Source organism: Pollachius pollachius, assembly GCF_949987615.1.
Source record: "Pollachius pollachius genome assembly, chromosome: 17".
NCBI classification, from domain to species: Eukaryota; Metazoa; Chordata; class Actinopteri; order Gadiformes; family Gadidae; genus Pollachius; species Pollachius pollachius.
Genome location: NC_136950.1, coordinates 5,756,320 through 5,769,170, shown reverse-complemented (window position 1 = coordinate 5,769,170; position 12,851 = coordinate 5,756,320). Strand labels below are relative to the sequence as shown.

Here is a 12,851-nt window from a genome sequence, read left to right as displayed (position 1 = left end):
TGATGTCACCCTCAAGTAGTCTTTTGAGCTTAGCCCTGGTTGTGAACCCAATGTTCAACTTTCTTCCTGTTACAGATACAGAATACCAGGTTAACATATATGGTTTAACATGCTGAAGCTGCAATATCAGCTAGACACATAGGGCAGGAAATCCAACCAGAAGCCCACTGTTAATGGAAGGACTACCACACACCTTACTAAGTTTCTACTCATGAAGTGACAAAATGCAGGTACAAGGCTAAATATCACATGTTATGTATCACATATCACAGTGTTTGATCATAATAATAGTCAAACACTAACCTGGTAAATGGTTTGCCTTCCCTTTAAAGGCAATTTCACCAGGCTCATCAAGGCCCTGCAGAGCTGCTGGAACATTAAACTTTGAACAAAGCTTGCGTACAAATTACACCATCTATAACAGACATTTACAAAAGAATAGGTGAAACATGTTTTAGAAGATCCCTGCCGATATCAGCAAGAAACACAGAATAGAAAAACAGCAAAAAATCCAATCCCACCTCATCATGGAACATAAATATTGATGACCGCTCTCTTTGAAGAAGCAAGTTGAAAGTAGTGAAAAATGGTACGGTGGCTTGAAGAAACAGCAGGTAGACTTGTCATGGGGTCAGTGAACGTCTTCACAAGCCTCTTGAACCTGGCCTGATTTTCATCTTGAATCAATCAATAAATAACACAAAACAAGAGGTTATCAATAACACAAGCATACGACTAACAATCCATGTAGTTGTTGCATAATGAAATAGATAAATGTTGACCATACCAGCAGATTTGAAGTAGCTGGCCAGGGGTTCATAAAGCCTCAGGATCCTGGTCACACAACGTTCAAGGCTTAGCCAACGAACCGAGACATGGAGGAGGACCTCCATGCAGCAGGCCCCCAACAGAGGGAAGGGGCATTACATATTGTGATACTGTGGCTGAGGACTAGAGAGCCCATTGCTTTTCTTGGTGGCCTTTGGTTTTTATGTGGCGCACGACATCTGTCGCACCCTGGGGGCAACATGAGTTTTCAATGCGGCAAACCGCACACCAGTAGTGCATGACGAGGGTCCCTCGGGTAATAAATGGCCATGAAGAGGTCCACTCATTTTTGAAAATGGATCTATATGTTGCTGCTCCAGCCAGAGCACGATTCTTCTGGCCCTGCTGTTGGATTGGGGGGGTCTCTTCTGTCTGTCCCTCTGTGTCTTCTTCCATCTGCCCTGTTGGTCGTTCTATTTGTCCTGTCTGTTGCTCTGCATGTGCTTCTATCTGTGCTGTCTGTTGCTCTGCATTGCGTCTAGCTGTCCTGTCTGTTGCTCCTCTGCGTGTTTGTCAGTCTGTCCTGTGTGATGCTCTTGCTGACCTGTCTCCTGCTCTCTCTGTCCCGTGTGTTGCTCCTCTGTCTGTTGTCCTGTTGTTTCTATCAGTGGTTCTGGCTGTTCTGTCAGTGTGTTTGTTTGTCTTTTCTCACTTGGCTGGTTCTTTAAATAAAATAAAAGGTTTGGCTTTTATCCGGTCTCTTACGGGACATCTTTGAAACCTTAAAGAATTAAAATGGTGATCATGTTGGTTTAATAACTCTACTCTAAGAACATGCCTACTTCTATTGCACACATTTCCTGAAGCCTATTATTTTTGTTAAAAATCTTTGGAATACATTACCAGTTCGAAGTGCTGTTTGGTCCTACTGAAAATCCACAGTGAGTCCTTTTCTTTGGCCTGTTAATAAAAAGATAATGCCATGTGAGTAAATAAACAATGCTATGAGCTGATGTTTTGCGCATGTGTAACGGGTCCCAGGTGGGAGCGCCCGTGGACAGATTATAGATAACTGAAAAACACAAGGAAAGACTGCTGACACGGGAGACGTGACTTGTCTTTCCAAATCCTCATTAGTTATTTATTCATTCGACATGTTGGTTTACTAAAGGTTACTGTTTATCTTCACATTGCCCATGCATTTTAAACTCAGTATCATATTACTGCATATGTTGTCTAATTAGACATATTTTACATGTTCTTAAAACAAACCAAAATACCCAAAATCCATTCAAAACACACCTTTTCTCAGTGTTGTTCCTTCATCTCTCTTGTCTCTGATACAATAAACAGTTTGTAAAAAATGCTTCTTTAATGCTCTTAAAACCCCTCCTGGACTAGTATTTTTAACAGTACCTTGTAAACTATATCAATAAACGTTTTAACACTTTACAAAACCTCAAGCAGTGAGCCACGTGTGGTGTAATTACAATATAACAAGATGGTGGACATGAGCGTGGTCTGTACTAGCTTAAAGCTACTAGCTTAACAGTAAGACTTCAAACGGCGCCGCCATTACAAATCTCTAGGCGAGCGTCGGACCTTACTAGCTACACATGTGCTCATTTTCACACTCATACTTTACGAAAACATTACACTACACATTCTCCAATCACTATCATCGACTTGTTTTACATTTTAAACACATAACCCACCTGAAAAACACAAGGAAAGAATGCTGACACGGGAGACGTGACTTGTCTTTCCAAATCCTCATTAGTTATGAGGAACTCACGGGGATTCAGGCAAACCACAATATTACCGTGCCTCCCACTGGCAGGATAGCGCAACTGCACTGCAAAAATGCAAAACCCCAAGACATTGCCCGTACAAAACAAGATCAACCCAGTAGGAAATAAAGCGCCTCAACAATATAAAATGGCACAGTATATAAAAAAAACAATACACAAAAATGTGGGCACACATCAGATGGCATCACACATGCAGTAGGCCTATACCACGAGGTTAACAAGGTACTCTCCTGCTGTTAAGGAGCGGGTCGAGGGAACCCAAGCGCTGGACACAGGGAGGCAGAGCCGGGGTAAAAGGAAACAGGGTTTATTGGGACACGGAGTAGCCAGGCAGGCGAGGGTTCGGCAACAGGGAGTCACACCTCGTGCCCACTGCACCGTCCGTCAAAGGACGTCGGGAGGCGTGGCTGACGGATGGGGGAGCTTTCCAGGGTCGTCAGAGCCCGAGTAGTGTCACACTGCTTACATTTGCATACGCGATCTGATTGGATGACGGATCCGTCGCTGCCGAAAAACTTGGACATTTTTCAACTTTTTGACGGCGCCGACGGATCCAACGGAACGGACGGATCCACAATGCATTGCGCGTCCGTCCCCATTCAAAGTCAATGGGGATCCGTCAACGGACGGATGCAGGGGGCACGAGGCGTTAGTCAGGCAGGCAAGGACTCGGCGACAGGCGGGTAGTCGGGCAGGCGGGGGGTTCGGAACAGGTAGGCAGAGTGACGGACGGAGAACTAGGGAAGAGGGGAGAGGGTTAGCAAGAGAACGGGAACACCGAACTTGGACTAGAGACTGCTGGTATGACTGATACGAACTGGGTAGTTGTAAACGAGGAACTGGCGCCGGCTGAATGGAGATCCCCGGCTGAAGTAGGAAGTGGAGATTGCTGATTGAAGACAGGTGTGACGGAAGAATGGGGTACAGTGGCGTCAAGTGGCCACTAGATGAAAGTGTTGGACCGCGTAGCAGGACGCGGCGTGACACCTGCTACTTAATGTTATGATTACAGCTAACAGTTTACAGCTTAACTATTACAGAGTTTACATTCCCAGTCACCACACTAAATCACGTTCACAAACACAAACAAATAATTTCTTTAAGATTTAAAGTTTAAGAGAGTGAGTACTCATTTGAACCACATTTCATTCTAACATACCTTGTAAGTATAGTCTCAGATGAGAGTTTAGATTCGCATCTGACTTCTCTAGGTAGTTTCTCCCGCTGTCTCACTCTTCTTCTGTCACTAACTTTGGATGCAGCATATGTGGGTGCAACACATAGGGTTCAGTGGTGCTCATCAGCGCCATCTACAGTCGGGGAGATTGGAAAGGAACGAACGCGTCTCGGCTCAAGACCGGATTTAATATTTTATTTTTTTGCCATGACAAATTGGATGTGTGGCATGTGTGCGTGTGTAAACAGGCAAAAGAGTGTGTCATACGGTGAAGCGTGAGAGTTGGCAGCTCTGAGTACTCGGATGAGGAAGATACCAACTTTTGTTTATGCTCTGTAAAAGAAAACTCAATAAAAAGCAAATGTCAAAAAGAAAAGAAAGTGAGTATGTATCACGCATGGAGTGATACATTCTCCAGATTGGGCGGTTTCCGGCCCAATCTGGAGAATGTATCACTCCAACACTGCTAGAACATCCTCACACTCAAGTCTCAACGTAAATCAATGAGACCAACTGAAAATATACGAAGCTGGTAGGACATTTAATTGTTAAACTGTGATTCTGAAAAAAGCATAAATGATACAGAGATTCCATAGTAAAAAATAATATCTTCACGCTAATCAGAACATTCTAAAATGGGAATGCAGTCCCTAGGTGAATAAATGCGGAAGGATTAGGGTCCCAAAGTTTATAGAGATTAATAAAAAAGAAAGAAAGAAAGAAAGAAAGAAAGAAAGAAAGAGAAAAAAAGAAAGAACGAGAAAATGCCTTTCCTGCAGAAAATGCCGGTGCGTGCAGTAGTGCAAAGTAAGGTTGAAAATATGTCTTAGAAAGCCAATAGTTTAACACCATTTAAAAAAAAATGAAATGGTTGAAAATAAATGTAACCTATTTTCTGTTAAGGGCTCCTATTCTACAGGGGTAGAACGGAAGTGTCGGCATGTATTGCAGCTGGCTTGAGCCTGCAGTTTCTTTCTTTGTAAATTATCCAAGTATAGGCGACAGTATAATATTTAAACAAATAGCTAATGTGATCAAATCTGAATACATTTGAAATAAAAAATGTGTGCGTGTGTGTGAGAGTGTGAGTGAGTGTGTGTGTGTGTGTGTGTGTGTGTGTGTGTGTGTGTGTGTGTGTGTGTGTGTGTGTGTGTGTGCGTGTGTGTGTGTGTGTGTGTGTTTGTGCAGATAGCATAGATCGGATTGGCAATTTCCAGGCCAATTATTGACTAAAAAACGCCCAATCATCCAAAAATCGGCCCAAAACGTATATTGCCAGAAAACCGATTATTCATATACCTGTACTTCTGCAATGGCAAATATGCAAACACACACCTAAAGGCAACATAATTATTAACTATGACGTTATGTGGTAAACATAACGAATAATCTACCTCTCACAAACACGGAGGAGGGAGGGAGGAAGGGAAGTACGGTTTGGAGGCTGCTTTGCTGTATAAATGTCTCATGATCGAAATTGCGCATGTGGTAAAAATATCTTCTTCAGCTTCTCTGTATCGAGAGCAGTGCTCTACCACATCCTGTGGATAAAAACCCTATGTAAATTAGTAACCAGACTTAACTAAAGGGGAAATTATGAAACACTATGGTGTGTGTGTGTGTGTGTGTGTGTGTGTGTGTGTGTGTGTGTGTGTGTGTGTGTGTGTGTGTGTGTGTGTGTGTGTGTGTGTGTAAGGAGCAGAAGGACAGAAGATTAATAAAAATGTAATTAAAAAGCAGAACATAAAACATGAAGGAACGTTATGCCATCCATTGTGGTCTAAAAAGACGATTATATGATAGGTCCAGTAGTTCCAAGGCTTCTGTTCTTTCTGTTGCTTATTATGCTGTCAAGAGGAAGGATGTCTTTCCATTTTGTTTAGTTTCTGTTCAGCTCACTGCATGAACTGGCACCGCAGAGTAGAGGTCAGACGAGCTTCCTTCTCCTCAGTAACTTTTCACTTTTATTTATATTGCTAACAAATCTAATAGTTCTCATAGTTTTCCTTGTTTTCACTTTTTAATTGAGTTTATGACCTGCAGGTGTGTTTTATTATCTCCCCAGAACAACAGAGTGAGAGAGGAGCGGACCAACCATGACTTTAAGATCAGCAGCAAGAGGAATTCTAGCTTTCCTTCTATCAGTACCAGGTTGGTTCATTTACAAAACATTTAGTTGAACTGTTTAAATAACATGACAAGCAAGCACCTGGAACAGTGAGAGGGTGAAACCACAGCATGAAGATAGAATAATAGTCAATAGAACATTAAAGTATCCCCCTCTAAACAGCTGTATATGGTTAAACAGACCACTAGAATAGAGAGTGGTCCACTTTATATTGTTCAGCTATGGTTCATTCATTAGTCATTGGGAAATACCAGTTCACTACAAGTTGTTTACAGCCTCGTGTGGTGAATGTACTGTACTGTTTTTAGATCACAATACACGTATTTCATATTGGAATGAATATATATTTCCATTTGAGATGTGTTGGCCGTTTCTATGTTGATCGACAAACCTGAACTAACATGAAAGGGTTAGTTAAGTTACTTTTTTTTTTCCTTTTTTATTCTATAAATGATGATTTAGACATGACATATCAATCTTCTGCTGCAATGTTGGAATTATTGTTCAGTGTAATGGTACACACTGCATGCCATCTCCTGTCCTCTCTCCTGCTTTCCTCTCCTTTCCTTCTCTCATCTTCTTGTCTCCTTTTGTTACCTTGTCTCCTCTCCTCCTACTTGTCTCCACTTTCTTCCTCTCCTTACCTTGACTCCTCGCCACTAATCCCACTTCCTCTCCCAATGCTTTCCTTGTCTCCTCTCCTCTCCTCCTCTTCTCTACATGCCTTGTCTCTACATCTAGTTTATTACAAAGAGTGCAGTCAAAAAAACAGCCTAGTAGCCTACACTACAAGAATTCATTAACTGTTAGTGTATGTTGTTCAGTTAGTGCAGTGTACATTTCTGTTTTTCCAGGGGGGTTGTACTTGATACGCCCCCTGGCTACGCCACTGGTTTCACATGATGTTCTGGAACGTTCCTCTCACAGCTCAGTGGTCAGCATGTATCTGTAGGTTCCATCTCCACCCACCAGCCTCCATCTCTTTATGTATCTTCTGATCTGTTCATCAGGTGAACCTCTGTGTCTTGTTCATTCTCAATGAGATGTGTTTGTTTTTTCACAGCGCTTCAGGGTAATTTTGCCCTGACAGTTACTTACTCATCTAGTAATATCTGCGCTTCAAGAGGATCAACGGTTGACATCAGCTGCACTTATGAATACCCTCACAACGTATGGTGCCTCCCTACCACAGTCAATACACTGTGGTTTACTAAAGTATCCAACTATCAGCCTGTTGATCTGCGAGGTGATGCAGACTATACAGATCGTGTTGAATACTTCTGTGGAGAGGTCAGCTGGACAAGGTCCAGATGTTATGGAACATTTTACCTGAGAATCAGAGACCTGAGACAGAGTGACTCTGCTGTCTACAAGTTTAGGTTCACAACAAACCAACCAGGTGGGGAATATACTGGTGACCCTGGAGTGACGTTATCTGTAACAGGTAAACTATGATGAGTGTGTGCGTGTGTGTTATTGTGTGGGTTCTAGAAGGTTTGTTTTATGTGTTATCCTAATTATTTGGATTAATTGTATATCATTTGTTCTTACACTAAGATCTCCAGGTGAAGGTGTCCTTTCCTGACCCTCCCGATCCTAACTGGGTAGGGCTGGAGTGTCACAGTAGGTGTGGTCTAGCTGGTGACCCTCCCTACATCTGGTTCAGGGATGGAATGTATGTAAGAAAGGGAGTGAAGTACTGGGTCCAACCTCAGGCTGGAGGCAGCTATTCATGTGCTGTTGAAGGATACAATCTCTGCTCTCCTTTAGTGTGTAAGTCCACTCCACAGTATGCTGACATGATACCATATGTAATGGACCTTTTAGGGAAAATAACTTCATGTATATGTACTATGAATGGCCAAACTGCTGGTGTTTTATACAATTAATAAAATGTTACTGTCAACAGACGCTCCAAAGACCCCCTCAGTGACCGTGAGTCCATCTGGTGAAATAGAGGAGGGCAGTTCAGTGACTCTGAGCTGCAGCAGTGATGCCAACCCAGCAGCTGACTACACCTGGTTCAAAGTTGATAGAGATAATTACTCCAGAGACATGAACCAGGGACAACCGCTCTTCTTTAGACGCATCCTATCTACAGACTCTGGACAATATCGTTGTGATGCACAAAATAAGCTAGGGAAAGAATCAGCCTCCATCTCTATCAATGTCCAATGTGAGTTAAACACAAAACACAATCAAATGAGCTTAACTGTGCCAAAATTAATAATCAACCCAAACTTCTCCACTTTGTGGTTTTTAATATTATTAATACTGTCATGAAAAAAAAAATCTTGCTGTTTTTCCCTGTTTCTTTGTGTCTCCAGATGGGCCAAATCACACATCTGTGTATTCAAGTCCCTCTGGTGTAATAGAGGAGGGCAGTTCAGTGACTCTGAGCTGCAGCAGTGATGCCAACCCAGCAGCTGACTACACCTGGTTCAAGGAACATGAAGTCTCATTTGAAGAATCAGGACAGAAATACATCATCACTAATATCACATCTGAGCTTGGAGGAAACTATTACTGCCAAGCTCATAATGAAATCGGACGTCACAATTCCTCCATTTTATTCATTAAGGGTAATAGTTAATTTCAAATAAACACACACCTTTCACACAGTCACAGACACACAGTTTAACATTGACCTGCAGTTGGCTATCAGTGTTTGAAATCATATTAATATGTTTCAGTGACATCATCATCATCACATACAGCAATGTACATTGGCGTTTACAGCAATACAGTAGCTGTAACAGCCAGTGTTATGTTACTGGCCACCATACTCCTCCTCGTCTTCCTCTGGATGAGGTGAGATATTCTCTCTCTCTTTCTTGTTTTCCATTAACTTCTCCTGTTGCTTCATCTCTCTGTTCTCTTCTCCAGAAGAAAGAGGGCCTCCAGAAAGGCATGTGGACAGGGAGGAAGGGCAGATACCGTGGAGGAGGTGAGATACAGGAAGCCATTTATTTCTAACCCATCCTTTACTAAGACACACAGTGGAAAATAGGGACCACAACACAAGACCACACATGATATTATCTATAGTTCTTTCCTTAGTAAGTGTCCTTCTTTGTTGCTCTAGCTCTGTCGCTAGGAGAGACGAAGAATGTGACTTAAAACCCTAAGCCTGATTTGGGAAATTCGTAAGTCTGATTCTGTTGTAGACCTCCCAAAAAGAAGGAGTGTTCTTAAGTGTTATTTTAAAATTCGGTACTGATTGCTGCAGTCATAATGTATTTTTACACCAAGAGTGTATCTTACTTGGCGATCCTAATGTTCTTACAGAAAGCTAGTGTATCTTACCTGGGGATTTACATACAAATGTGAAAACACCAACAAGCTCTCTGGTAGTTGTCCTTAGGAAGTTCATTCAGTTGTTTGGGTTAAGCAACTGATCAAGGAGCCAACACGGCTGTGTACAGATAGAACATCATTTCTAGATGATATGATGTATTGGAAAGAGGCTAAATGTGTAAGTCAGGTGATTTCATCTGTAGCATTAGTGATCATTTGATTATTTCTTGCACCTTTAAAATCCTGAAAGTGCTGCTGGAACAGGAAAACATCTGCATAAAGTTCCATGAAGAGGTCCCAAAAGATTGATTAATTCACACATTATAGTAGTAGAATTTGTCAGGTATACTAAATTGTGACAGTGTAGATGGGCTAGTTTTAATGAACATTTGTACCCATGCCTGACAAACTAAACACTACAAGGATTATGGTTTAATAGCCGACAGAAAAATGGACCAGTGAGATTTGAGGACTAAAAACTATGGAAAGGGTTGGAGCAGATAAAGATACAATAGACAAATGTCAGTTAAAACATTGATGGCCTTCAGTATCAAATAACAAAGATGGCTCAACACCTTCTTCACTACTTTGGTTTTCCCTTTGTTTCAGAGTTGCTCATTAGCTCTTAATATAAACATTATCATTGAGAGTTTCTACCAGGACAGAAGAGATACTTTGAGCTGGCTGAAACAGCTGATAATGAAGTGGCCAGCTTGTTGCACTCCATGAGCCTAAACAAGGACACTGTCCTGGATGGACTTCCTGCTAGGTTGATAGGGACTTAAATCAAAGCTCAAAGAAATTCCCACTGGAATGGTCCTGTTAGATCTACAGAAGGCTTTTGATACAGTAGACCACAGCACTGGTTGATTCACTTAAATTGATTTAGGCTAAGTGAAACATCAATAGAGGTTTAATCCTTGTGGGACCCCCAGGGGTCGATTCTTGGCCCTGTTTTATATTTGATATGTGTCATTGATATACATGATGTGAAATACTTTCAGCGCTAATCTCTGGGATGTTTTATGTTTTGTAACCTGAAATAAAACCAAACCACACCAGTGCCCCATGATCATCAGTATTGTTGGTATGCTTTCTCTGCAGCAGTGTTGCCATGGCACCTGACATGTTATGGTGGGGTCACCTGGGAATTCAAACTTCAGTTTAATAAATTATCAGTCTGGGATTTAAGAATGACTAATTGACAAGATGAAGTTTGCTTAAACAGTGAGAACTAGGGTGAGATCTAAAGACATACTGGGATCAGGTGAAACATCCGCCAGTGAGTAGAATGAAAAGATTGGTGAATGGAAATAATGATTCCTAATTTTGTTTTAAAGAAACAAATTAATATGTTGTTATTAAACGGTTTTAGGAGCTCCACAGATAGAGGAAACCTTGCAGGAAGGACTTGAAGTGAGGCCTACAGCAGCCTGCATGGTGGAACCACTAGTCACCACCAAGGGTCTCTAGATGAACCAGAAACACATGACCTTCAGGGCTATGTTCAGGAAGTGTAAAGTGTTTTCTAAACGTTCTCTTCTGTCCTTACTCCCCGATAGCCGCTTCCTGTTCCTGTGTATGAAAACACCTCCGCTCTGACCAATCGAATGGTTCCTACAGAACTTAGAGAACCAACTGAAGAGCAGGATGACCTTCACTATGCCGTCATCCACACCTCTCTCTCAGAGAATCAGGAAGTTCCTCGCTGGTTGGCTGGCTCTCGTCTCCAATCAGACCAGGCAGATGCAGTCTTTTACTGTGGGGTCAACATTAAGAGACCCAACACTGTCCCTGGGTAAGCATCTCTTGGTATTTCTAAAGAAGAAATATAATCTACGTTTTTGGACTTCATCAACCCAATGGATCTGTTTCTCTGGGTTACTGAAGTTCTGTCTTCTTTTCAGAGAAAGTGACCAGACAGAGGTGGCAGAAACCTCAGAGTTGTACAGCACCGTCAAAACATAAACCGGGGATTGAACCAGTGGCGGCAGCAGGATTTAAATTGTGAGTCTAGGGAGAGTGTCTCATCTGTTTAGTTTAACAGGACAATACACTGGTTGCATATCATGTGGCGCTTAATAACCTGGACTGATATATGATCTGATGACTGTTGAGTTTATTTTGTTTAATTACTTGATTTTGTATGTTCCACGACCACTTGTGATGCCCCCAACGATGCCACATCTTATCCAGGGCATCTTGCTGGGTTGGATCTAGCTCCGCTTGATTGCCACCACCTGCTGGTAACCAGTATTTACTGCACCTGTGAGGAGAGGTCTTAAGGGACAATACCTGTCTGGGTTGGTTAGCTAACCATCGTTGCCGTCTCCTGGCTGCACTGAAACATAATATTTTACAGAGGATTTCCCCTGTTCATTATCTTTTTACATGTTAATAAAACAGAAATGTACACCAACCCTTCCAAACAGTACCTTGGTCAACTGAATCCGGGGAATCCTCCTCCTCACCAAACTGAGGAAAGAGGGACCCCGCCCTAGAGTACTCTGCGGGAGTGCGGTAGTAAAATGCACAGTTCAACAGACCTGACCAGGTTTTACCAAAATGACATCACAAATAAAATATTTCCTGAGGGATTACGGTAACAACAAACATTTTATTTAAAGTGATTGTATAATGTAGAGATAATAACCGGCAATACTTAAAATTAGACATTCATGTTATCCAGCGTGAAGGAGTATGGGTTGAAAATAAAAAATTAAAGAGGAAAGAACCATGTGCGTGAGTGAGCCTGTCTTGTGTGTGTCAGGGCCGCTGAGATAAGGGAGTTTACTCCCCTACTCAGAGTGGTGGAATACACAAGGGGGTACTGAAAGTATACTTCAGAAAACACAATAAGGTCATTAGGATATGGTCTTTATTATAATTGATTACAATAACATTTGTCTCAACCAATTACTAACTTCTGCAATTGTTTTTCTGTAGGTGCAGTTTTTGTTTTGTTTATTGTATATCACCGTATCGTTATTACCCAAATGTATGAGCATAATTGTTATAATTTCGGATGACTCTTTATTCTACTCAGTTTAGACAGATATGATTGACGATCACAGATTTATACGGTGATAATTCAAGTCAGTCATGATTGAAAAATGGAAATAATGTATCGATTTGATGTTTACCAACGAAAAACTAACGACAACACGGAGAGACGTGTTGGGTACATAGGAGTGAATCAAAGTGTGGACTACTACAAATGCGAGCAATAGGTAGAATAAAAGATTAGGTCATCCGATTTGAATAGTTAGTGTAGGACAGCGGGTAGAATAATGAAGGGAATTGTGATTAAGAGTAACGGTTAACACAAAAGTGAGTCGCTTAATATTAAAAAAAAATAAAAATTTACATCTCTTTGGTTAAGGACAACAGGTGGAATGGCGCTACGTCTGCTGGGAAGGGAACCTACACGCTGGGTTCTCAATTTACATTCAGAAATAGTGGGTTTACCTTTCAAATGCCACTGCTACTGCTGCAACGCTTTGATAAAATGTTAGCATTTGATAATATGGTATTTTTTAACTCTGATAAGTTGCCTTTGGATTCGCCCCATCATCCGCCCCCTCATACACACACAGGGTAATCGCCCTGATGTGTATTCATTACGCACACGCTTGGCTGCATGGACAACTTAACTGAAGACTCTGTCTCC

At 41.7% G+C, this 12,851-nt stretch overlaps 1 protein-coding gene across 3 annotated transcripts; it reads left to right on the top strand.

The window, feature by feature from the left end:
- Positions 1 to 5,625: 5,625 nt before the first annotated feature.
- On the top strand, positions 5,626 to 11,905 carry LOC307088909 (myelin-associated glycoprotein-like). Of its 3 annotated transcripts, XM_079754968.1 has the most exons (11): positions 5,626 to 5,682; positions 5,822 to 5,907; positions 6,948 to 7,328; positions 7,442 to 7,657; positions 7,794 to 8,060; positions 8,212 to 8,466; positions 8,578 to 8,695; positions 8,771 to 8,831; positions 10,744 to 10,979; positions 11,089 to 11,188; positions 11,378 to 11,905. In XM_079754968.1, the coding sequence occupies exons 2-10, from the start codon at positions 5,853 to 5,855 to the stop codon at positions 11,147 to 11,149; spliced, it is 1,650 nt and encodes a 549-aa protein (XP_079611094.1). In that variant the 5' UTR covers positions 5,626 to 5,682; positions 5,822 to 5,852; the 3' UTR covers positions 11,150 to 11,188; positions 11,378 to 11,905. The 3 variants fall into 3 exon arrangements, with proteins under 3 accessions (XP_079611094.1, XP_079611092.1, XP_079611093.1); XM_079754966.1 differs by having other exon boundaries at positions 11,089 to 11,905; XM_079754967.1 differs by lacking the exon at positions 5,626 to 5,682 and having other exon boundaries at positions 5,807 to 5,907; positions 11,089 to 11,905.
- Positions 11,906 to 12,851: the final 946 nt, after the last annotated feature.

Excerpts from the sequence above, each read along its gene's own strand:
- LOC307088909 (XM_079754968.1), top strand. The coding sequence starts at position 5,853 with ATGACTTTAAGATCAGCAGCAAGAGGAATTCTAGCTTTCCTTCTATCA. Across the intron at positions 8,832-10,743 it reads GGGCAGATACCGTGGAGGAG|CCGCTTCCTGTTCCTGTGTA; the intron begins GTGAGATACAGG and ends ACTCCCCGATAG. Across the intron at positions 10,980-11,088 it reads AGACCCAACACTGTCCCTGG|AGAAAGTGACCAGACAGAGG; the intron begins GTAAGCATCTCT and ends TCTTCTTTTCAG.